This window comes from Monodelphis domestica, chromosome 5 (genome assembly GCF_027887165.1).
Source record: "Monodelphis domestica isolate mMonDom1 chromosome 5, mMonDom1.pri, whole genome shotgun sequence".
NCBI classification, from domain to species: Eukaryota; Metazoa; Chordata; class Mammalia; order Didelphimorphia; family Didelphidae; genus Monodelphis; species Monodelphis domestica.
In genome coordinates this window covers 70,216,493-70,241,933 of record NC_077231.1, presented here as the reverse complement: position 1 = coordinate 70,241,933, position 25,441 = coordinate 70,216,493, and the positions used below count along the sequence as shown (strand labels likewise).

Sequence of the window (25,441 nt, the reverse complement as noted above, 5' to 3'; positions counted from 1 at the left end):
AAGCATTTTGGTGACGGTGTGGGGTTTTTTTCTAGTTCTGTGCTTGAGTAGCATACTAACCATTATTTTCCTTATGGGGAGATTAGGTGAATACTACAGATTTCACACTCCTCCAGACATTTCAGCAAAAAGCATAACTTCAACAGTGGAAAAAGAGTTAGCAAAACCCTTGGAAAATGGCAATGAATTGCAAGAAGGTAAGCTCTCCAATGACAGCGCTTCAAAGTGATACTTAGGAGCTATTTAGCGATGTGGCATGAATTCTTTATTTAGTAAGACCCACACTAGGCCATAGGCTTTTTGGTTTGGTTGGTTGGTTGGTTTTAAGTTAGCTCTGGGCTTTCATTTGTGTAGGGAAAGTCCAAAGCAGAGGGATGCTGATAATTAATTAGACTCTTATGGGACACCGAGAGATTACAAGACTTGCCCACTGTTTCATGTGGCAGAGACAGGCATGCAATCGGGGTTTTTTCAGACTTCCAGGCCGGCTCTCAAGCCACTCTACTACTCTGCCTCTCAGGACATTGTTTATGTATTTATTTATTTTTAAAGACTCATCCCTTCTGCTTTCGAATCAATACTGTGAATTGGTTCTAAGGTAGAAGAGCGGTAAGGGCTAGGCCCTGGGGGTCAAGAGACTTGCTCCGGGTCGCCCACTGAGGCCACCTCACTTCCCCCTTCGGGCCACAGCCTAAAAGGGGGCATCGATATGTCGCGAGCGAGGGTGGACGATGTTTTATCCTGTACCCTAAATTGAACATGAAAAGCGATCATGAAATGTAATCATGCCTTCCCAGGTGTGCAGAATGACTAGATGAGGATTTCTACAAAGCTTGTTTTGCAATGATTCTGCAGATGTTTTGCTGTTAACATTTTATCTTCCTCACCAGGGGTGAAACTAGGTGAAGATCTTTGTCTTATTGAATTGATAAGCTCATTGAAAAGCCAGCAAGGCTAAATGACTTGTGAGTGGCAGTCAGGATTGGAGTTTTGGCTCTCTGGGACTGGCTGGGGCTCCAACTCCTCCTCCTTGCCTTCTGTGCCGAATGGCCCTTCAGATCTGTGGCCTGCACCGGGGAGGCTGGATGGGAACTGTTCTCTTTTCTTTCAAAGCTGAAATGTATGTTTTAACCTCGTGTGTATAGAATTCATTGTGTTAGAGTTGTCTGCTATATAGGCTAGAAACAGGAAAACACAGCCAAGGTCTATGGACTCAACGAAACTTCACATTCTCGCCCCTAGGATGAGCTTTAAAAGCAGTTTTGCAGCAGTAGCAGGGATTTGTGTCAAACAGACCCAGCAGGGAAAGCCACCAGGGCCAAGGTGGGTAGGGGTAGGGAAACAGCCCCCCAACACGTGGTTAATCCACAGAGCAGACACGTCTGCCTGTCTTTGGTTGAGCAAGAACTGTATGGCTCGGTGGGGGTGTGTGCGGACGCTCGCCTCTGGCTGTCTTAACCTCCCCCAGCAGCTGCAGAACACATCCTGAGCCATTGAACCGTCCCTTTGCCAAGTGACCCCTCCGTCACACAGATCCAGGAAGTATCTTTATGACTCCATCAGGGTAGGGAACTCCTCATGGGGGAACTCAGTCCACCAACACGGATCGCCCCCTGGTCTTTGACTTCCCAGTTAAGTCCTAGGGAGTTTGCCTGAGGTACAGAGAGGCCAGGTGACTGTTACCCAGGGCCACACAGAGTGGTATGATTCAAAGTGTACTGGCTTTGGAGTCAGTGGGACCTGGGTTTGAATCTCACCTCTGACACTACCTGTGTGACCTTGGGCAAGTCACTTGACTTCCCTTAATTGGATCTTTCTCCTCCCTATAAGGAGCTCCCTTCCAGTTCTGGATCTAGAATCTTAAGCTAATAAGTGTCAGAGGTGGGATTTGAACCCAGGTACTCCTGACTCCAAGGCAGGTCATGCTTGCCTCAGTCATGAAAGAGAAGAAAAATGGTGGGATAGAAGGGGGGAAGTGATTATAAGAGCCTACTTGGTTGACTTATACTATAATTTTAACATGAATTCACTAAAGAATGAAGTGGTTCTAAGAAAGATATATGAGAAAGTGAGTATCCACAAGAGCAGTCCATGATAACAAATAACAACTTTTGCTAAAGCTGATACTTCTGCATAGGAGTCAGACCAGGAAACATTTATAAATACCTTTAAAGTCATGATATTAAAAAATAAATAATCAAAAGTAATTTCTATTTCATGGAGAGAAAGAGTTTTCAAATGCCAAATTGCAGTCATTTTTGAATTGGTCAAATAAGAAAATAGGCTCACTTTCCTCTTTGATGATTTAATTGTGAAGCTGCTTTAAAAAGTCATGTACTTTATTGTTCATGAAATCACTGTGCAAACAGTACTTGCCTTAGATCATATCCCAGAGTCTTGCTCTCTTCTTATATGCATCTCCTAAATGTGCTACTTCCATTAACTAACACAGTTCCTGTGGTGAGCTGCACTGTAGAAATGTGGCTCCTGATGTATCAACTCCTCCTCCCTTTTTTTGCCATTTTAGGGGATGGTCTTACAGTTCCAACAAAATTCAATATATTTGAAAGACAAGGTGAGATAAAAGCATCATTGGATGGGAAACCAAGAACCGACCTTGCTGCTTTTGAAAATGGAGGTGACTTAATACAATATTTTAAAAATGTATTACTAGTTCTATTTGATATTTCACAGTCTGCCAGACCTAGTACTTTAAACGGACGTGTTAAGCAGATCTCACAAGTATAAAATGGCAGTCCTGCATCAATCCTTTGCGTTTCACGTTACCATTCTTTTTAAAGAGAATCATTTCCACAAGAGAAAACCTTTTTGTTAGTGGTTGCTGAATATGCTAGTTGCTGTGAAAAGGGGTAGGGTCTATTTGGGTCTACACAAGACAAATGACTTATTTGAGCAGTTTTGTCTCAGGCTATGTCTGAATCTGTCCACATTATCTTCAAGGGATGGAATTGTTCCTATCAATTCAACAACAAATAGCATTAACTATTGTTTGATGTGCTAGATTTTTTAAAATGATATACATAGTCTCTGACTTTCAGCCAGTTTACAATCTAATAGAAGAGGCAGGACACATAGAAATCTAACTTTGAGAGGAGGTTGGATAGATCATGAGCTCAGGAGAGCCCTTAGATATGTGCTCCAGGAAATACTTTGGTAACACTATTGCTCCTACTCCGATCTTTTGAACCAAGTCCTCCAAGAATTTGAAAGCAACACACTTTGGGTCACTCGTTTTAAAATTTCTGTTTAAACTAAAGGACGAGAAAGAGTGAGAAAGAGATATGAGTAAGAGGCAGAACTGGAGAGACAAATAGAGAGAGGAGAAACGGAGTGACAAAGAGAGAGAGGATTGAAAAGAAAAGATTACTGAGTCTTATGCCAGTGATCCTTTACACAATGTTCCTATATTCTCTCTTGGCCTTCTCTCTGTTTGGATACTTTCAAGGTCCAAACTAATTGATTTGTACCTGCTCTTGACTTTTCCCTATGTCTTCAACAGAGATTTGAAAGCAGCAATCATTGGCTGGGCATGGCTAGAGAAATGATAAGAGGAGTCTCTCAGTGGTAGATGAAACTAGGAACATTTTTTTTTTCTCTTAGAAAGGGTGAAGGAACTAAAGTTGATGTTTGTATTCTGGAGAGTAGCAGACTTGGTGTGGACATTCTAGTTGTCTTCACATCTCTAGAGCTTTGCCATGTGGAAGAGGGATTTGATTTATTTTTAGGTAATTCCCAGGGACAAATCTAGGACCACAAAGGTAGACATCGGTGGTGAGGCTAAAAAGGTAGGGAGTGAAGGAAGGAGTTTTCAGTTCATTATAAGGAAAACCTTCCTAATAATTCACCCAGATTGAAAATGGAATAGATTGACTTGTGAGGGAGTAAATTCTTTATCCCTAGAAACATTTGTACAATATCCAAGAAATATTTTGTTGAGGTTATCAAGGAAGTGATTTGTAGTCTGAGGAAAAAAATGGAAATGATTTTTGAGTGGGCATTGTCTGCATGAGACAGTAGAATATGGTGAATTGATGTGGAGAAAGAATCTGGGTTCTAATCCCAACTGAGCCATTTTGCCTCCTTTGTGTCTCTAGAAGCAAGTCATTTCCCCAGTTGGGGGTTATTTTCTTCATCTGTAAAATACAGAGGTTGAACCTGATGACCTCTCATACCACTTCAAGTTCTAATTCTAGAATATGGCAATGAATGAAAACGGGGAAGTACCTTTGCTTCAGTAATTTGTTCTGATCCTACTAGGAGATCAAATGGTTACAAAAACCAAACCAGACAACTCAGAAAGATGTTAGCTATCTTGCTGAGCCTGTTTGGTTTCTTAATTGTCAAAAATCTATGCAACAACAAGAATTTATTAAGCTTCTACTGATTGCTAGTCTCTAGGTCTATAAAGGAAAAGTAGTGAAATGGTCTCTCTTCCCCTACTTTACATTTTATTCACTCAAATTCACCACGTTCTATTGCCTCATGCTTCCGGGGAGATGTTACTACAACTACATCAGAAGCACACACAAAACAAAGACCTCAGTAGCTGGCTTCATGGCCTGGAAAGGCCCCTTGTGGCAGGGGATGATGTTTGAGTTTAATCTTGAAGGAAACACCAGCCATGGAGGACGGTGGGTGGAAGGATACAGAGAGAGGAAGAAAAGGGCTGAAGTGTGAAGTGTGAAGTGAAAAGGTCTCCTATGGAGGAAGGCCACAGAAGCACGATGGACCCAGGTTGGGAAGAACTTGAAATGCCAAGTAGAAGAGTTTGCATTTTTTTCCTAGAAGAGAATGGGAAGGCGCAGAGTTGAGTGAATGTAACAGTAATGGTGATGGGGCCAGACTTTGTGCCTTTGATGGCTCTGGGAAGGGTAAATTGGAATTGGGAGAGAAGAGCCAGGGAGACCAATTAAGAAGTCATTTCAGTAGTCCAGGTGAGAAAGTGACAGATGGATTGATATAGGATGTTGGATGTACACGTGAAAAGAAGGGGACATGTACAAGAAAGGTGGAGAAAGAAACGAGATTTGGTGACTGGATATGTGGGAGGTGTGAAAGTAAGAATCGCTAATCTAGATGACTAGAAGGATGACGGAGCATTTGATAGAAATGGGATTCATTCATTCAGAAGGTGGTGGTTTGGAGAGACTGATGAACTGTGAGCTTAGAGTGGTTGAGAGAATTTCAAAAAGATTTGGAAGCTTTAAAAGTTTGTCTCTTATTTTAAAAAATTTTATTTAAAAAAAAATTAAAAAAATTTATTTTAAAAAAATGTTTGCATTCTGTCTTAGAATCAGTACAGTGTATTGGTTCCAAAGCAGAGGAGCAGTAAGGGCTAGACAATAGGGGTTAAGTGACTTGCCCAGGGTAACACAACTGGAAAATGTCTGAGGTCAAATTTGAACCCATTCCCATCTCTAGGCCTGGCTCTCCATCCATTGAGTCACCCAGATGCTTCCTGGGTGTCTGTATTTTAAATGAACACATCTATTTCTCTCAGAATTTTATGTCAAAATATTGTTCTGGGTGCCACATTTTAAAAGGGGGGGGCAATTCACAACAGAGAACGTATCCTGTGTTGGACAACTGAGGTGTGGAAAATATGGGCTATTTAGTTGAGAAAAGAGAAGATTTAAGGAAGCTGATATGATAGCTATTTCCATATATTTAAAAGACTGTCATATGAACGAGAGGCATGAGAATTATTCTGTGTAGCTCTAGAAAGCAGAATTAGAAGGAAAGAAAGGGCTGGAAGTTAGAAGGATGTATTTTTCACTTCAGAATAGGCAAGAACTTCCTCAAAATTAGAACTATGACAAAACACACACACACACACACACAGGCTGCCATCAGCTGGGGTTGAGGGGATTCTAGAATTAGATTGGAAGATGAGGGTAGGTTACTTCTAAGGCTCAGCATTATTAAGATTTTGTGATCCTCTGATAACAGGGGGTGACTGTTATGTACCACAAAGGATCATATTTCTTGGAGTGGATGAGAGTGAGACTTTAACTGAAGAGAATGAATTCATCATGTCAAAAGGTTCAAACAATAGTAAAGGTAAGAAATCTTTATGATTTTTGTCAGCCATTTTGGTTTGTTTGTAAGCAGGTTGGGCACCTTTAATAAGACTATTATTATGTATTATAGACTTTAGTTGAATACCTAATGTGGATCCAAAGTTCAATTCCTTTTTTATTTCATTCACTAAAATAAAAAAAAAAATCTAGTTCTATTCCATAGAAAGTTCAGGTTGCAACTAAGGAGACAAGAGGATTGCCTTCTTGTCCTTCTAATTAGAGGACCATAGTGTGGAAATAATCAAGAACTCAAATATGCCTTCTTTGTTTTTTGATTGGCACTCATATTTTACTAAAGTTAGGGATACCTAAGTCTTTTCACCCCAAACTGCAAGAAGCTACTATCTTGGTCACTAGGAGAGATTGTTTTCTCTTATACCAATGTTCTCCAATTAGCTAAAGAATAATTAAGAGGAAAATTTTCTATTAGAGTTCATGTATCAGTCATATGAAAAGCAAGCTTTTGATAAAAGCTAAGGAAAACTGTGAGAAATGTTGTCTGTCAAGAGGAGAAGTAGTGGAAAGAGGAGAGAGGTAGATTGATGGCTAGAAGTTTATTTGGTCAGATTAAAGAAGATAGTCCCTGCACCTCAGGGTGCCTTCTAATATATACCTTCTAATGGGAGAAGACAACATAGAAAAGGGAGCTGAAAAACTGGGGTGATGGGCTGAAGGGAAAAGGGGGAGGAAAATGAAGGTAGGGGAGGAGAGAAGGATGATGGACAGAATTTTGTGGAGATGTTAGCAATGCAGCCTGGAGAGAAATGGAGACTTGGTTGATGGGGTCCCCTCCTCAAAATGGAGGATCTTGGGGGAACCAGCCAATCAGAGGCTTCAGGGCCCAAGGGTACTTCCATTGAAAGAAGTAACAGTAAATGATGTGACCTTCTAGCTTGCACTTTTATTAATACTGAGTTTTCTTTCTTCTCCTTCCAAAGACATCAAGGACAGTCCTCATCCAAAGCGTTCTGTAACTACAAGACCAGTACCTACCACACATGTCTTAAATGCTACTGAGAATATCAACACAAAGTGCAGAGAGGATCCCTCTTCAAGTGAGATGTCCTTGGGTTTATTTGAACTACATTCAATCAGTTCATGAAATAGATCATCAAAAATGATTATAGCTCAGAAGTGAGAGGCAGGTCCTGAGAATGAAGGAAACAAGATTCTCTTGGTATCTCTGTGAAATATAAAATGATTTCGAAAAGTGTATATAATCTTTGTTAACTTCATGTCTGGAAAACTGAGATATCATCAATTAGTTGTCACCTAGGGTCGTTTTTAGGATTAATGAACAAACTTGAAAAGAATTCATCTGCAGATTAATACTTTTAGTTACCCATTTATTGTGCACTTTGAAAAGTATTTTCAAGAGCAGCTTAGCTTCTTTTTATGGTCCAGTGTGCTTAGCCCACCTCATCTGACATAACCAGGGAGGCAAAACAGTTGGAGAAAAAAAAATGTGAGGTCACCCACCTACTATAGTATAATCCTTTCACTCTCTTTCCACACTAATGTGGTCACTCCAAGCCTTTTCTTCCCTTCTCAAGCCCCTGCTCAATATCCACAATGTTTCTTTGGTTTACTGAGAAAGCCAAAGCATCATTCAATGAATAAGGTCCTCACCACTCCATAACTCAAAACCTTTTCTGCAATAAATGTAAATCTCAACTTGTGTGCCTTTCCATATGCTCCAGTGTCTTCCATGACCTTGTTCTTCTGATGATCATTCCTCTTCCTCTCTGCCTGCAAACATGCAGACTTCATTAATTCTAAAATACACATTAATTCTCTCTGTCTCTCTCTCTCTGTCTCTCTGTCTCTGTCTCTGTCCTCTGTCTCTCTGTCTCTCTCTCTGTCTCTCTCTGTCTCTCTGTCTCTCTCTCTCTGTGTCTCTGTGTGTGTGTGTGTGTGTGTGTCTCTCTCTCTCTCTCTCTCTCTCTCTCTCTCTCTCATACACACACACACACACACACACACACACACACACACACACACACACACACACACACACACACACACACCACTTCTTTTCCCTTACAACCCATCCTTCAAGCTATTGGTGTCCTTTTCCTTTTTCAGTGCTAAATGTCTAGAAAGAGTAGTCATTTCTTAATATCCATTTACTACTATTCACTACCCTCTAATCTGGGTTTCATCCCTACACCACTGCTGAAATATCTCTTTCCATAGCCATGAATCCCTTCTTAATTACCTCTTGTCTTTTGCTAGTTGTCTTCCTTCTCCATCTTTTTCACTCTCTCCTTTCCTCCCCTTTTTTCTTTTTCTTTCTTTCTTTCTTCTCTCTCTCCCTTCCTTCCTTCCTTCCTTCCTTCCTTCCTTCCTTCCTTCCTTCCTTCCTTCCTTCCTTCCTTCCTTCCTTCCTTCCTTCCTTCCTTCCTTCCTTCCTTCCTTCCTTCCTTCCTTCCTTCCTTCCTTCCTTCCTTCCTTCCTTCCTTCCTTTCTTCCTTTCTTTCTTTCTTTCTTTCTTTCTTTCTTTCTTTCTTTCTTTCTTTCTTTCTTTCTTTCTTTCTTTCTTTCTTTCTTTCTTTCTTTCTTTCTTTCTTTCTTTCTTTCTACCTCTCTCCCTCTCTCCCTCCCTCCCTTCCTCTCCTTCACTCCTTCCTTCCTTCCTTCCTTCCTTCCTTCCTTCCTTCCTTCCTTCCTTCCTTCCTTCCTTCCTTCCTTCCTTCCTTCTTTGCTTCCTTCCCTTTTTCCCCTCTCCAGACCATAGAAGGAAACATTCAGCAGAATATACAGATTATGTCTTTTGTGTTTCCATTTCTTAGTGCATTATCTGGAGATGTATATTCACAAGTTATTCTTAAAATATTAAATCTGGAGCTGTATATATAATGTTCTCTTGGTTCTACTTGTTTCACTTTTCATTATGCCATATACTTTCCAAGTTTTAAAAAATTAATCTGTTCATTGTTTCTTATGGTACAGTAGTATTCCATCATAATTATATACTATAATTTGTTTAGCCATCCCTCAATTAATGTATCTTCCTTTGATTTCCAGTTCTTTGCCTCCATATAGAGAGTTGCTATAAATATTTTGGAACATAGAGATTCTTTTCCTTTTTCTCTGATCCTCATGGGAAATAGATCTAGCTGGATCACAATTTTATAGTTCTTTGGGCATAATTCCAAATTGTTCTCCAAAATGATTGGATTAGTTCACAGTACTACCAACAGTTTATTAGTATTCTGACTACCATATCACTTCCAACATTTATCTTTTTGCCCTTTTGTCATTCTATCCAATCTGATATGGATATAAGGTGATAACTTAGAATGATTTTGGTTTGCATTTCCCTAGTCAGTAGTGATTTAGGGCAATTTTTCAAGTACCTATATATGACTTTGATTTCTTCCTCTGAAAACGATCTGTTCATAACTTCTATCCATTTATCAATTGGGGGATGGCTCTCATTTCCATACATTTGACTGTTCTCTCTATATTTTATTTTTTCCTTTTAAACTTACCTTCCAACTTACAATTAACACTGTGTATTGGTTCCAAGGCAGAAGAATAGTAAATGCTAGGTAATATGGGTTAAATAATTTGCTCAGGGTCACACAGTTAGAAAGTATTTGAGGCCAAATTCAAACCCAGGATCTCCCATCTGTAGGCCTGGTTTTCAGTCCACTGAGTCACCTAATTGCCCCTTCCTAGATATTTTTAAAAGACCTCTGAGAGGCTGCCTATTAAAATTAATTCTCCCCAATTTTCTAACTTCCTTCTAAAATCTTGGCAATATTTTATTTGTAAAAAATATTTTTTAGTTTAATGTACTCAAAATTATCAATTTTACATCTCACAATGCTTTCCAGCTCTTGTTGACTCACAAATTTCTTTCTTACCCATACATAGGTAATATTTTCCTTGTCCTTCTAATTTGCTTATATTTCCTTTTATGCCTAGATCATGTATTTCTTTTCAATCTTTTTTTATACCTAGATCATGTATTTATTTTCAATCTTATCTTAGAGAGTATGGTGTAAGGTATTGGTCTATACCTGGTTTCTGCCCAGCTTCTTTCCAGTTCTCTCAGCAATTTTTGCCAAATAGTGATTTTTTAATCCAATATCTTGGATCTATATTTGTCAAATACAAGATTATCTTTTACTACTGTTTGTTGTCTTCCTTTCCTTCCTTCCTTCCTTTCTTCTTTCTTTTCTCATGCCCTCCCTCCCTCCCTCTCTTCCTTCCTTCCTATCCAGTGACTCTGACCATCCTTTTCTTCCCTTAGTCTCCAGGACACTGATCTGATTCTCCTTCCAGTCTGACCTTTCTTGGGTTGCTTCTATGTATCCTTCCCCTATTCATAAATTTCTGTTCCACGGCTTCTTTTAATATTTTTTGTGAATTTTTCACCTCAGTATATATGCCTCTCAGAGTTTGTATATCTAACTTCTCTGAGCCATGATTATGAAATCTTCCTGAATATTGAGGACATCAGGTTGAGCTTAACATATACAAAGTTGAATTTCTTCTCTAAATCTGTTCCTTCTCTCAATTAAAATAAAAATTCTATTGGTAATGCCACTATCCTTCTCATCCACACTTACTCTTCAAGAGGAAATTTTGGTCTTCCCTCTTCCACAGTATCCAATCATTTACCAAGTTCTGTCAATTCTACCTCTCCAATATTTCTCAAACATATCCTTCTACCCACTACTTAACATTTGCACTTCCATCTCTCTAGTTAAGGCTGCATCATCTTTTACCTGGGCTATCAAAGAAATATCCTTATAGATTTTTTAGTCTTTCTCCTATTTAATCTATTCATTTAAAATTAATTTTTATTATGGATTTATCAATTAGCCTCAAACACAGAAAGATAATAAAGATGATTTGCTTATGAAACTGTGAATTTAGTTTACAATTATAGTTGTATATACTCACAACACACATATAAAACGCCCTCAATATATACTCAATTTAACAATGTAACAAAATTGCCCTATTTGATTGCCCTTTTGAACTGAATTTCTTTTGTGTATTTTTATGCCTTATTTTAGTAATTTTGATCTAATTTTCCAGTAACTCATTGAGCTCTTCTTCCTTCCCTAACCGAAGAAGTACCTTTCCTTTGAATAAATAGATTATAGTCAAGTAAAACAAGAAAGTCAATAACAGAAACCTTGAGGAATCACTACTGTTATGGGTATGAAGAGGGAGCTAGAGGAAACTCTTGGGGAAACTAAAATAAAAGTATTATAGGATTGTGACACAGAATTTCTATCTGAATAATTAATTTTTTATTTGTTCACTTTGGGCCAGGAAAACATAGTAAAAACCTCAAAAGAGTTTTGGGAAATAAAGTAAGATTAGCTGTTAGCTTAAATAGTATATTATATGATTGAACTTCTTGAGCACATTTTTCTCCCAAAGTATTGAGATATTCAAAATATCAAGCCCATTGTTGCTTAATAACATGTGCTGATTAGTGATATAGAATTAGATTTGGAATATGCTTTCTTTTTTTTACTAGAATTCACACATTCCTTTTGTGAACATATATATATATATATATTATATATATATATATATATATATATATGTTTTTTTTTTAAAGAACCCTTACCTTCCGTCTTGGAGTCAATACTGTGTATTGGCTCCAAGACAGAAGAGTGGTAAGGGCTAGGCAATGGGGGTCAAGTGACTTGCCCAGGGTCACACAGCTGGGAAGTGGCTGAGGCCAGATTTGAACCTAGGACCTCCCATCTCTAGGCCTGGCTCTCAATACACTGAGCTACCCAGCTGCCCCCTATATATATATATTTTTTTTTTTCTACTGAAGAATGTCATTTACTGAATATTGTTTTACTCTTCACTGCTTCCAGAATAGATTTCTAAGTACTTCAGAGATGATCTCTCTTTGTTCTAGAAAACATCAGAACGGAAATATTATAGTTATTGTTTCTTTCCCTAAACTCACTGAAGTGCAGATATATAATTATCACCTATAGTAATATTTGAATGAAAGCATCTCTTTAAAAAATCAACTTTAAAATAAACTCTTCTCTTCTTAAAGTGAATGATGCTCAGTCAGCGAGGAAACCTAACTTTAAAGGGGTGAAAAAAAAGAAATGGATATATGAGGAACCAAAGAATCCCCCAGGCACAGGGACAAGGAAAGGTAAAGTATTAAAACTGGTTTACTACTATTGAGAAAAGAGATTAAAAAAAAAAGAAAGAAAGAAACTGAAGTAGGATATATCCTACCAGAAAAAGACAAGGGATTATGTTTTTCTTTAGACTTGATTGTAACTACTTAATGAGACTTCGTTTTTTATAACTTACCCTTCTGAAGGTCATCTTTTGTATTCTTGCTTTCCCCTCACAGCAACACAGGCTCCAAACCCCAAAAATAAAATGAGCTACCAACGTAATGATAAAAACAGGAACGCGGAGAATGCATCCTATGTTCATGTTCAGAGAGATACTGTAAGAAGTGTTTCATTGAACTCACCAGCACGTGGCAGGTCAGCAAATGGGACTTATAACAAAGTCAATGTTAACAAGGAACCCAAACTCAACCTCTGTCCAGGTGAGATTCTTTAACTGGCCCAAAATACTGTGACTCCTGTTTAAGTGCCTTTAGCTGCTATCCAGTGTACTCTTATTTTTTCTAGAATGTCACCCATCTTCTATAAGTGGGGGTGAATGGGGAAGTCTTATTTCTTTCTCAAGGATTTGAAAGAAAAGGTTTGTTTTTTTTTTTAAGCTTGGGATTTTTTTTGTCCACCTATATGAATAGAATGCAGTCAACACTTAGGATGTAGCCAAGCAAATCTAGAGCTTTTTCTTAGTCCCTACTAGCTGGCAGAAACCAAATTCTTAAAACTGAGAATAAACTAGCTGGCAGAAACCAAATTCTAAAACTAATTGAGAATAAGGTCTAAGTTTTTATAGTTATACTCTTTTTCTCTAGAGTGATGCTCTTTCTCTCCCACTGTCTTCTAATGTCCAAATATAACTTGGAGAAACCCCAGCTCTGAAATGGTATCAATTATCTCCTTGATTTCAGTAGTTCTAGAGTCGCAGAAGGGGCCTTAAAAACAGAGACCATCCAGAGTTAAGTTTTCCTTGTGAAATGGGCTTCATGGCTCTATTGGTTAAGATTCTGTTTCATTTCAGACAGGGGAATTAACAGAGAGAGCCTGTAGGGGCATCTCCACATGTCCCCTGTCACATATAGGAGTTTTGACACTGTAAACCCTGGAGTTGTACTTCAAAGAATTTTTCCCCTGCTTTATTTCATCCTTGTGGATTGTTTGTAAGCGGCTGACATTTTCTTGTTCTACTAACTTGCAGTGCAATTATCACTCTCAGGCCAGTGTCTTGGCTTTTCTGCAGGCCTTTATGATTACTTTCTGAGGGTTAGTTTGAAGGTTAACTGCAATCTTTTTGGTGACGCCTCATCTCTTGTATTGCACACATATGGCTAGTTGTCACATGTTGCTTGTAAATCGTTTGATCATATAATAAGACAAAATTATTGTGCTATGTCAGAAAGGCAAGGCTATGACAAGGGAAAAGTCCATTTTTCCCCCTCCTTTTTCTGGATGAATTTTGCTCTTAAAGACTGGGTTACAATTCTTTGAACTTGACAAAATGTCACTCGAGTCTATTAAATTTCTTATTAGGTTTACTCTTTCTGTGAGACAGGTTGGTGGAATCTTGAGTATTAGATACTTTTGAAATTGTTTAGATATACTGACATGTCTAAGTGAAGTTGTTCTTTCAATGAAGGGCTTTCTCTTATTCTTTAAGTGTTTGGGGATAGAGGACCCAGAATACCACTTAAATCCCATTTTCCCAGTTGTAGGCTGTTCTTGATACATGATGGACTCACCTCTGTTTCTTGTAGTGCATGCTTTCCATAATATCCCTTAAACTTCTCATGAGTAAACCATCTTGGTAATAATGTTTATGCCTTTTTTAATTATCCTTTGAGTTCTTTTTAATTCCTTGATAATTTAAGTTGATTTTAATTCTTTTTAGATCCATGTTTATCGAGGTCTGTTCTATCAATGACTAATGAATGAAAAAAACTCACAATCATTAAGAATTTGTTACGTGCCGGGCACTGGGAATACAAACATACAAGTAGGCAAGACAGTTCCTGCCTTCAAAGAGTTTATATTCTGATGGAGGAGATATTGCTAGGGAGAATATTTTGGGTAAGGAATAATTAGCATATGGGAGAGATTGTAGATTACATTCTACTCATTTATAAAGCTGCCCATTTGCATTTATAAGTGGTCAGAATTATTTTCTCCCCCATAATCCTACAAGACAAATGACACATGTATCATGACAGGTTGACTATGGCATTTTTATTCCCATATTCCTGGTATGTGAATGCCTGGTACATAGCCTTTACTGCTTAGCAGGCTCCTTTTTCTCTTGACTTCTTGACGTACTACAGCTCTCCTGTGTTCAGGGAAGTCAGTTGGATTTTCCCTTTGGTCAGTGTTCTGTTGCAGAATATTCAAGATCAATTCTAGCTTACCTCCCAACACTGCTACTTTTTCACACTGTGTCTTCCTTTTCCCACCCCTACTGCCATCTAATATAATGATTTCATTCCTTATTCAAGAAGTATTATAGCAGACGAAAAACAAAACAGAACAATAGATGATAGGTGGGTTACCTTTTTTTTTCCCCTTGCAAATCTATTCTTTCCATTTTTCATTGCTATTTCTCTTTTTGGTCTCCTTACCTCTAATGCTATGTTTTCAAGTTCTACTTTCCACTATTTAAGTAATCAAAGAATCAGCCTTAGGCTCCAAGATGGGGAGGGAGTAGACTGGAAGACAGTGATGATAGGACTGGGGTTGATACCTCTAGGCTTGAGCCAGCCAGTTGTCATGACTTCAAGGAAAGGACTAGGTATGGCAACAGATTAAAAAAAACAAACACACCACTTTTCTCTTCCCCATATCAGTCCTGGAGGGAGGGACAAGGGAAAGGGGGAACAGAGCCACTGTCCAGCAGAAGTAGGTGGGAGGCAAAGGGTATATAACCTCCAGAAATAGGCAAATTATAAAAGAATTAGGACTTGGTTTATTTTTTGTTGTTGTTGATTGTCTAGGTAAGAGAAAGTGATAAATAAAAATTTAATAATGGAGATTAAATTTTAAAAGGTGTTCTGAATAATCCCTCCCCTCAAAGGAGGAGAAGCTTATTGTTAAAATATTTACTCTCACCTTTGATTTGTAGAGTGATAATCAACAGTGGATAAGGGAAAAGGATATTGTTTACCAAGAGGTTGTTGAAATTGTCATAAGGAAGACTGCCAGATTGGTCAGAATTTTGTTCAGAAATGGACAATGAAGTAAATTTCCTCCCTCCATTTCTGTTATTAATTTTCTGCATAATCTGCTGTGCTTTAGTACTTTATGACATCTATTGTTCTTTCTCTGTCCTCTTTGGATTTCGCTATTGTTTCTATATCTGTTATTATCTAATATTTGTCTAGCTTGTCCTTGCTCAGATTTATAATGCTTGCCACTACACCTGGCATATTTCCATCTTCCAGTAAAAGAACCATTTATACTCAGTATATGGTTTCAACCAACTATTAGTTTCTTGTATCCCATTTTCTTATTATGGCTCTTCTGTTGCACTGTATTTAACTTTATGTGCACATGAAATCTCGGCAGGCAGCATCTTTCTTTTATCATCAATATGCTTTCTACACTTCTCTTGAGACACTGATATAACACAAAAGCTTGTGTGCATTAACCACAGTTTGGTTTTAAAAACTTGGCATTTAAAGCCCCATCACAAGCTGCTAGTTCACATCTAGTTTTCTAGCCTTATTTCACATTATTCCTCTTCTCATCCTCTGTGTTCTAGTCAAACTCTGGAATAAGAAATACTCGGTGATTTGTAACTATCATCTCTTACTTCCTGCCCTTGAAATTCAGGAGGGGCCACCCGCATGTCTAAAACATAATCCCTGTTGGAGACATCTTTCCTTTTTTCCTCAGTGTAGATGCTTCTTTTTTCTCATGGAGCCTTCTTTGATCCCCTCAGCTGAAAGTTGTTCCTTCATTAATTTTTCTATTACATTTTATCTAAATCTCATCTTCATCCCAGAGTCATGACATTGTTTTCCTCCAAACATTCATCTCCACAAGGGTCTTCATCTGGAGTTCTTGCTTATGAGTTGTGTCCTCATGAGAGCAAGGCTTCTCTTTCTTTCATTAACCCTACAGTGTTTAGTTTAAAAATGTGATAATAGAGAACTTCATATAAGAAATACTTATTAAATAATGGGGCTGACTATCATATTCCATTTTCAGCTTACACAAAGGGTTTGGAACATATTTGTCACATAAAACAAGGTCCCACTATATCTTGCAATATAATTTGAAAACCCAAACTATTCAGGATTGCAAACTATAATCTAGCAAAGCACACGACTTCAAAAAGATGATTATAGTTTTATTAGCAAGACAATGAAACAATTCCTAGTAGTTGCCAACCCATTCCAACAGGTGCTTAATAAGAACCAATTATGTCGGAGATACTGTGCCAAGGGTAGGAGGATATGAAGACAAACCCCCCAAACCCATAAGAAACTTACCAAAACAGTGTCATCACGTTACAGGAAGGATGCATGAAGGGTTAAGCAAGAATAAAAACAAATCTGACTAGGATAAAATGTGTGATTACATGTTCCATGAATGGTACAAGAGAAAAGTATTGTGGCTGCAAAAGAGCCATTGGCAGTGGTTGGGGAAGGTCTCATAGAAGAAGGCAAGAATTGATCTGGACCTTGTAGGTATTTCTAGATTTCTAAAAATGGAAAGAACTGTTTTAGCCATCTGCTTGCTTGAATCTTTTGATCTTGATCGGTAGGAAGCGCTTCTTCCTATTATAATTGTATTCCTATTCCAGTCTCAACATCAGATCAGACTGTTATTGTGGCGGCTGGACTGGGATGACCTTGCCCAATAGCTTCTGGTGCTTTACTAGCTGTAAAATGTGCATCCGAATGAATCTCTCCAAAGGGCTGTTTTCAGCATTGATATCATCCTTTCTAATGCTTTAGGATATCTGTGGGAAATGGCTCTGTTTCTACAAAGTCTGTGATTGATTGCCTCATTGTTTTTCCTTAGACAAATATACGTCAACATCATATAATGCTTCAACATGGAGAAAAAGAATTCCTTTTTCAAAAACATACTCAAAAACTGAAAAGATATATTCAGGTAACTCTCACTCTACCTTTGGATAGCTTAGTGTGAACGATAAATTTTGAATGTATAGATCTGAAATAATTTGGGACGCTGGAAAAAATGAAGCATGAATTTTGAAAACAGTCTTCATTCATTCATTCACTCACTTCTGAGAGACTCTAAGGGGCTTTGTCTACTGACAGTGGTTCTCCAAGTGTTCCTACATGGAGTCCATTGTTTTCATAAGAATATTAAGATGTTTTCATTTTTAATGATCAAAACACATAATCAAAAAGTCTGCAAGTGCTCAATAATTTTTAATTAAGACTGTAAAGTCATTCTGAGTTTGAAAATGACCAGTTGATTGTAAAGATTTTGTCCCCTTTTCTTGTAGGATCATTTTTTATCTAATTATTCTTGGGCAAGACTGAAAAATATTTTTGATATTTTTCTTCTCTGTGAGCTGTACAACGATTACCATGATGTTTATTATAATATAATATGATATGATATGATATGATACAATATAATAATTATAATATAATGTAATATAACATGTTCAGGGTCATGGATAAAATGGTACTTTCCATGTGTACACATAAGGTTTAATTCAGAGAGGGTGAGACACGGATCGGATCTTTCAGGCCACACCCCCTGTAATTCTGGGGAATCGCTTGGTTCTCCCCGGGACCTCTCCTGGATTTGAGATTTCTGGGGAATCAGTACAAAGAGGACTCGAAGATAGATCCAGGGCCTCTTAGCTCCAGGGCTTAGTTCAGTCCCCTGCAGAAAAGCATCCCATCACACGCACGCACGCACGCACGCACGCACGCACGCAAAGCCCTCTTCTTAAGGATGCTAAACTAAAGGTGCATAGATTTCCCGCCCTGCCCTGCGCGGGGCGCACATTCAAACTTAGCTTTCCCTTCCTGCTCCGAGGCTCTAACAGCCAGCCCCGCCTCTGAAGGTAGTGGCCCAGGAATTTTCTTCACTCCCTTCAAGTAAACAATGAATGATTCTTTAAAATCTTTATTTTTGCTGCAAATTCAATGCCTTTGAGTCTGAGTGAGTTCCCCAGACTGAACGAGGGTCTCATGAGGGATACAGCTTTAGCATTAGGAGAGACGGTAGCCGTGGGGCGTCAGATGGTCCGAAGCCAAGGTAGGTGGCGTAGGAGTAACCCGACCGACCATCTTCTGAAACTCGTTGCAACACGTATTTATAGCTCTAGCCTCGATTTTATAAAACCCAATGACTTACCCACAGACAGCCCTTAGAAAATGTTGAGTGAATGAATGGATGAATATTCTGTTACTTTGGAAATCATCATAATACATGCCTTTATATAATAGTCAAATACTTATAAGGTGACTTTGTTCACGGGACCTTTACTGACATTTTTGAGGCCATAGGGCAGAATGGATAGAGAAATGGCCTTAAAAAAAAACAAAAACGTTACCTTTTGTCTTAGAATTGATACTGAGTACCAATTCAAAGACAGACAAGCAATAAAGGGCTAGGCAATTGAGGTGAAGTGACTTGCCCAAGATCCACACAACTGGGACGCATCTGAGGCTCGATTTGAACCCAGGTCGTCATGTCTCCAGGCCTGGCACACTATCCACTGAACCAACCAGCTGCCCTGAGAGAGAGCTGGTCTTAAAGTCAGGAAGACTTGAATTCATGTCCCACCTGTGACGCTACAGGTTCATAATGACTGGGAAAGTCTCCCCACTCAGTTCCCCAGGCAGCTCGCTAAGGGGGTAAGTGGCAGAATGGTGCTCATCTATATTGATAGGGAGGGATCCTCTTAGACATCAGAGAATTCCCCTAACAATAAAACTAGGCTGGGGGGGGGGGGGAGAAAAAGAGAAAAGGGAGAGATGGGGGTGGGGGAGACCAGAAACGGACACTGAGAGAGAGAGAAAGCATTAGAGACAGACACAGGGAGAGAGAGAGAAAGAAAGGGGAAAGAGAAAACAGAGATGAGAAGAGAGACAAGGAAAGAGAGAGAGGCAAAGATAGGAAGGAGGAGGGAGGGAGTGGGAGAGATAGACAGAGAAAGAGAAATGGAAAGAGGGAAGGAGTAAATGAGAGAGCAGAAATGAAATTGGGAGAGAGGCAGGCAGAAAGAAAGGAAGAGGGAGGGAAAGAGACCACAAGAGAGGAAGGGGAAGAGCAGAGATGACAGGCAGAGACAGAGGCAAATAGAGAAAGGAAAGAGGGATAGAGTTGGAGAGATAGAAAAAAGGAAAGTGAATGAGAAGAGGCATAGATGAGACCAGTAGGGAGAGAAACACACAGAGAGACAGAGAGAGGGAGAGAACAGGATTGAGAACAGACAGGAAGTAGGAAGAAAGACAATGATGGGAGAAGGAGGGGGAGAGACAGAGACAGAGAGACATTAGAGAAAAAAGAATTTAAAGAAACAAATTTAATCCTTGGGTCTCCCTATCTCTGAAAGTTCTCTCTCTACTCACAGGTCTGGTCCCACTGATAATCACAGGAGCCCTGACCTGACCTGGACCAGTTCACCCCTCCTTAGGCAATGGGGTGGCACCCCATTCCTGGGGGGGGGTACACCCTATTAATGCACAATTTAATGTGAACACCTGATGGGTTTAGCTCCCTGCACCTTAGAAGTCCTGAACTCCAGAGATCCATTGTCAGCCTCTCCCATAGCAGGGATGATAGGTGAGCACTGCCATCCCTGGCTAGGAAAAAGAATTTGAGCAGAGCTAAAAAGTTAAAGAGGAAGTCCAGGTTGGCCCAGTGGATAGAGCCCTGGGCCTGAGTCTTCCTGACTCCTTACTTAGTTCAAATCCAGCCTCACTTAGTAGCTGTGTGACCCTGGGAAAGTCACTTAACTCTGTCTCAGTTTTTCCCATCTGCAAAATGGACTGGAGAAGAAAATAACAAGCCACTGCCAAAGCTTTGCCAGGAAAACCCCAAATGAGGTTAGGCAGGGTAGGACCAGATGAAATGCCTGAGCAGCAACAGAAAAAAAGCTCTTTCCCACTGCTAGGACTTGCCCGTCCCTCAGTCGACTGGCAGTGACCAGCAGCTACTCCTTCCTCCTATCCACCTGTCTTCCAAAGTGAGCCAGATGGACAGCTCTAAGGGATGGGAGAGAGGGAGGAAGGAGCTTCGAGCTGAGCCCCTGACATTCCCTCCTGCTTGAGGCAGCAGGAGGTTAGGGGCCACTGAGGCCTGTCCAGAGGTGGGGCGGGAGATAGCGGATGTGTGGCGGCTAATGCTGTTCAGGATGGGGGTCTGGAGGGGTCAGGATCAGAACAGATCCAGCAGGATCTGTTCTGGGCTCCTCAAGGCAGTCGTAGAGTCGCTCATTGTACTCTTCTCCGATCCACTGCCATTTGAAGTCCCCCAACAACCTGAGGGGGCATATAATCAGTTCTGGGGACATTTTACAGTTTTTCAAACTAAAGTAGCTTGGATTTCAGCCATTCTGCAGTGAAATAAATGAGAGAAAGGATAGAAGTGCAGCCTCTCCTGGGGAAGGCTGGGTGACCGGCAGCTATCCCACACGAGAGACAAGAAATTCTTAGTTCTGCCCTGGCTGAATGAGATCACCTCTGAGATACTTTCAGAGTCTGAGATTTGGGGATATTAAACTTGGAGCCCTGAAAAAGTGTTAAAATGCTTAAGAAAAGTTATTGAGGAAAAGGGGGCAGCTGGGTGGCTCAGTGTATGGAGAGCCAGACCTAGAGACAGGAGGTCCTGGATTCAAATGTGACCTCAGATACTTCCCAGCTGTGTGACCCTGGGCATGTCACTTAAACCCCCGTTGCCTAGCCCTGACCTCTCTTCTGCCTTGGAACCAATGCACAGTAATGATTCCAAGGTGGAAGGTCAGGGTTAAAAAAAAAAAGAAAAGCTATTGGAAAAAATAATTTTCTGTGTGTATTTTATTATTAGAGCCAAGAAGAAATGGAAGCAAGTAAAACAGGAGGTTGAGAGAAGAAAAGGAGAAAAGAGAAAAGTGCTGGACATCCTATGATTTACAATCAAAAATGATAAAAATGCAAATTCAAAGAATGAGATATTCAAGTACTTCATACTATATACTGGATAGCCAAAGATGATAAAATGCAAATTCTGAAAATAAGATGCAGGAAGTACATTGTACTGTTTCAAAAATGATAAAAATGCAAATTACAAACAGATAAGCTGCATGTGTATTTATACAGGTCTGGAATTCATTCAATGCATTTGTCATGAAAGTTTAATAAAATTCAGAAGTTTGACAATTAAAGTCATTCTTTAATTGTAAACCAAGTTATATTGACCACAGATTGAAGGGTAAAATTGTGTCTTTGATCTGTGTTACCAAAATATTCCTTATGGAAAAAACCCTCTCCTTTTCTTTATCTAGATTTCAAAACTGGGCCTTCAGAGGTGACATCTGATGAAGTTAAAAACTAATTGACTGAAGGTCTCAGGGCTTCAGTTTGACTGTGATGGGTTATTTCAGAGGAATTCCTATGTAAACACCAAACTTCGATGTGTTCTAGACAGAGACAAAGGTTTGTTAAATATACAGGGCAGTCGTTGTACAATGTATTGTCATTGGTGCCCCCAGTGCAGAGCCAATGAGAAGGCGCCACCTTCAAAATTGGATAAAATTGAGGTGAAAAAGAGTCCATAAATTGGAAATGGAAAATAGAAGATATTCAGAATGGGAAACAGGACAAGCCTGAGAAGAAACCTGGAGTCTAGAGGAATTAATATTTCTATTTGCATGCATCTCTGGTTACCAGTAGGATATTGTTCAATTTTTATTGGGGGAAATCAGGGTTTTTTAGTTTTTAGTTTTTTTTTTTACTCTTTTGTAAAGATGTGATTCCAGTTTTGTGGAGGAGACAGGGCCCACCACTCGTGGATTTTAGTGGCATACTGTCTAAAGCACTCACCAAAACCTGGGGAAAGAGAGTCAGTTGTTTGAGAAACAGGATGGGATGAGAAATTGTGTTGGTGAGACCTCCAGGTGATGGTTTGAGCCTGTGAGGGGGAATCACGTGACAAGCTATTAACTGGGCAGTTGATAAGATGCTCGAATATATCCCCAATTGATAAGTGGCTCTGCACATTTGTAACTTGAACTAGTGATGAAGAAGGAAATATGTTGGGACAAAAAGTTGTCCTCTAAAATGTAGTGCATCCCCCACGTATGTTTGCTTTGTGAATGAATGCATACACTGCCTAGAGAGGAGGGGAGGGGTGAGAGAGAACCTCTCCAAAAGGCTTGGCCATGATCATTCTGAGTACTTACCTACCTGTATTGTTCCTGAATAAGAGGAAATTGTGATGGTACTAAGCTCTGTTTCTGAGAACCAGTAAACAATGACTCTGAAAACCAATTCTGCCTTCGTGTGTCATTCAGGGATGAGGCTGTTGGGGGAAAAAATGTGAACCAAGAAGCAAGAACCTGAAACCAAGTTCCAAAAGAAGATGGCGGGGAGAGGAGGGAGGTCAATAAATGAGAGAACAAATGAACTGAGGATGCTGAGGAAATGAGAGGAATGAGAAATCTAGAAAAGGGGATGCAAGGGCTTCTTAGAAAGGAGAGCAAGAGGGGCAGCTGGGTCTGGAGATGGGTGGTACTGGATTCAAATCTGGTTTTAGATCTTGGACCTTTAGACATTTAACCCCCATTGCCTACACCTTACTGTTGTTCTTCCTTGGAACTAATGGCTAATTCTAAGAAGGCAAGGGTTTAAAAAAAAAAAAGATCTTAAAAGCAATTTACAAGTCTCAGTTCATTTTTGCTAATGTTTTACAGTTTTTCAAATACTTTCCCATTTTTAAGTCATTTGAACTTTGACGACGATCCTATCAAGACCCTTTATGTCCCTCACCTGTCCATCTCTTTCTCAGGGAATGACCTGGACCACAGGCATGGATGGAGGGAGACAGGGACAACAGGCAGAGAGGGGGCCCCACTACTGTCTTCTTGAAGTCGGAGCCGGAGGGAGTTTTCTGAATGGGACTTTAGGGCATTTTTCCTTTTGTTTTTAAAAAATGATTTGTTAAAAAACTGAATATTAATGTCAGTCAATAAGTATTAAGCACCTACTATGTGCTAAGTACAAGATACAGAGAATAAAACAAGCACTGCTCACAATTTATCATGAGGGAGACAAGTGCCTACAAGCTATATAAATATGAGGTTAATAAATACATGTGGATTTTTCAGGACACAGTGTGTCCCAGATGTCTTAGTTCAGTTTTAAGTTTGCACTACACCCCATGTTATAGAACATGTATTACATAAAGTAGTTAAATAGAAAGTGCATAGTTTGGGAGGGAGGGGATGAGCTCTTGGGGGGATCAGGAAAGATGCTGTTCAGAAGACAGTACTTGAAGTCAAGTCTTAAAGGAAGAGAAGGGACCCCAAAAGGGCAGGAGATAAGAAGGGGGGAGTACATTCCAGGTAGAATGTTGTTGTTGAGTCATTTCATGACTCCATTTAGATTTTGGGGGGAGAGGGCCAAAGATACTAGAATGATTTACCATTTTCTTCTCCAGCTCCTTTTTATAGATGAGAGAACTGAGGCAAATGGGATTAAGTCACTTTTCTAGGGTCATACAGCCAGGATTGGAATTTATGAAGGAGTCTCCCTGATACACTTAAATACATTTCCATGTATGTTACCCTGATTTTTCAGTTGCTCCCTCCTAAGTCTCCACCAGGGTTCTTTGTCTATTCATCCTCACTTCTCTCTTCTGTGGACATAGTGTCATCTTGTACACTGGTTCTCTTTTTTTCACTTCTTGAAAAAAAATATAATTGATGAGCCTCCTAAAACAGACATTCTTGCTTTGTTTATTTAACACACGACCTCTTAAGGTGTCTTCCAGTTTAAAAAGTATGTGCCTGTGCTGGATATAATTTAACAGGTGGATGACAGAGTAATAGACTTGGAGTCGGGAAGCCCCGAGTTAAAATCCTATCTCAGATACTTAACTAGTTTCTCAGTCTCAGTTTTCCTCATCAGTAAAATGGGGATAATTGCACTTATAAGGTTGTGTAGATCAAGTGAGTTAATATAAGCAAAGCATTTTGCAAGTTTTAAAGCATTTAAAAATATGTACTTTAGTTTAATATTAAATACCAATACAATGGATTTGCTTTGTGACTTTATCCCTAAATAAATTTCTTATATACACAATACATTTTTTTTTGCTACTATCTTTAAACTTGGCATCAGGATTCCTTGTTTCTCCATTCATTCTCATTGGCTTTTCCTTTGTTCTTGGTTAGTTTATAATCTTTTGGCTCTGTTTTTCTTTCCTTTTGCATTTTTTCATAAAGGTCTTTCTAGATTTTTCTATTTTTAAAAATGATCTGGGGGGCGGCTGGGTAGCTCAGTGGATTGAGAACCAGGCCTAGAGATGGGAGGTCCTAGGTTCAAATCTGGCCTCAGCCACTTCCTAGCTGTGTGACCCTGGGCAAGTCACTTGACCCCCATTGCCTAGCCCTTACCACTCTTCTGCCTTGGAGCCAATACACAGTATTGACTCCAAGACAGAAGGTAAGGGTTTAAAAAAAATGATCTGTTCTGATATTTTGGGTTCAGTCATTTAATCGTGTCTACCTTTTCATGAACACACAGCATGCTTGTGTTCCCTTCTCTCCCCTACTATATCCCAACTCTGTCCAAGTTCATATTCATTGTTTCTGTGACACTCTCTCTCCATCTCATCCTCTGCTCTCCTCTTCTCCTTTTGCCTTCAAATCTTGTAACAACAGGGTCTTTTCCAAAGTCTCTTCTCTTTATGTGACCAAGCTTCAACTCCAATATTTGTCTTTCCAGTGAATAGTCTGAAATAATTTCTTTAACTATTGACTGATTTGATTTCCCCACTGTCCAAGGGACTCTCCAAAATCAGTTCCAGCACCATAACAATGTGATGTGCAGCTTTCTATATAGTCCAACTCCTCCAGTCAGCAAGGTGCTGTCCAGATTGGCCATAGCTTTCCTTCCAAGGAGCAAGGATCTTAATTTTGTGGTTGCAGTCACAATGTGCAGCTATCTTTGAGCCCATGATATAAAATCTGACACTCTTTTTATTTCTTCTTCCTCTGTTTGCCAAGAAGTGTTGTGGGAC

The 25,441-nt window shown here is 39.4% G+C and overlaps 1 protein-coding gene across 6 annotated transcripts in view; it reads left to right on the top strand.

Moving 5' to 3' along the window:
- The window catches only part of C5H12orf50 (chromosome 5 C12orf50 homolog), a 49,423-nt gene extending 26,734 nt beyond the window's left edge, over positions 1-22,689 (top strand). For 5 of the 6 annotated variants that reach the window (XM_007503135.3, XM_007503136.3, XM_001364624.4 and 2 more), the window contains 8 exons: positions 87-197; positions 2,528-2,638; positions 5,971-6,081; positions 7,040-7,156; positions 12,151-12,255; positions 12,463-12,666; positions 17,252-17,344; positions 21,248-22,689. In XM_007503135.3, the coding sequence (XP_007503197.1) occupies positions 87-197; positions 2,528-2,638; positions 5,971-6,081; positions 7,040-7,156; positions 12,151-12,255; positions 12,463-12,666; positions 17,252-17,344; positions 21,248-21,273 (878 nt within the window). In that variant the 3' untranslated portion in view covers positions 21,274-22,689. The remainder of the gene's footprint in view (positions 1-86; positions 198-2,527; positions 2,639-5,970; positions 6,082-7,039; positions 7,157-12,150; positions 12,256-12,462; positions 12,667-17,251; positions 17,345-21,247) is intronic. The other variant, XM_016425691.2, reaches the window with a different exon arrangement.
- Positions 22,690-25,441: the final 2,752 nt, after the last annotated feature.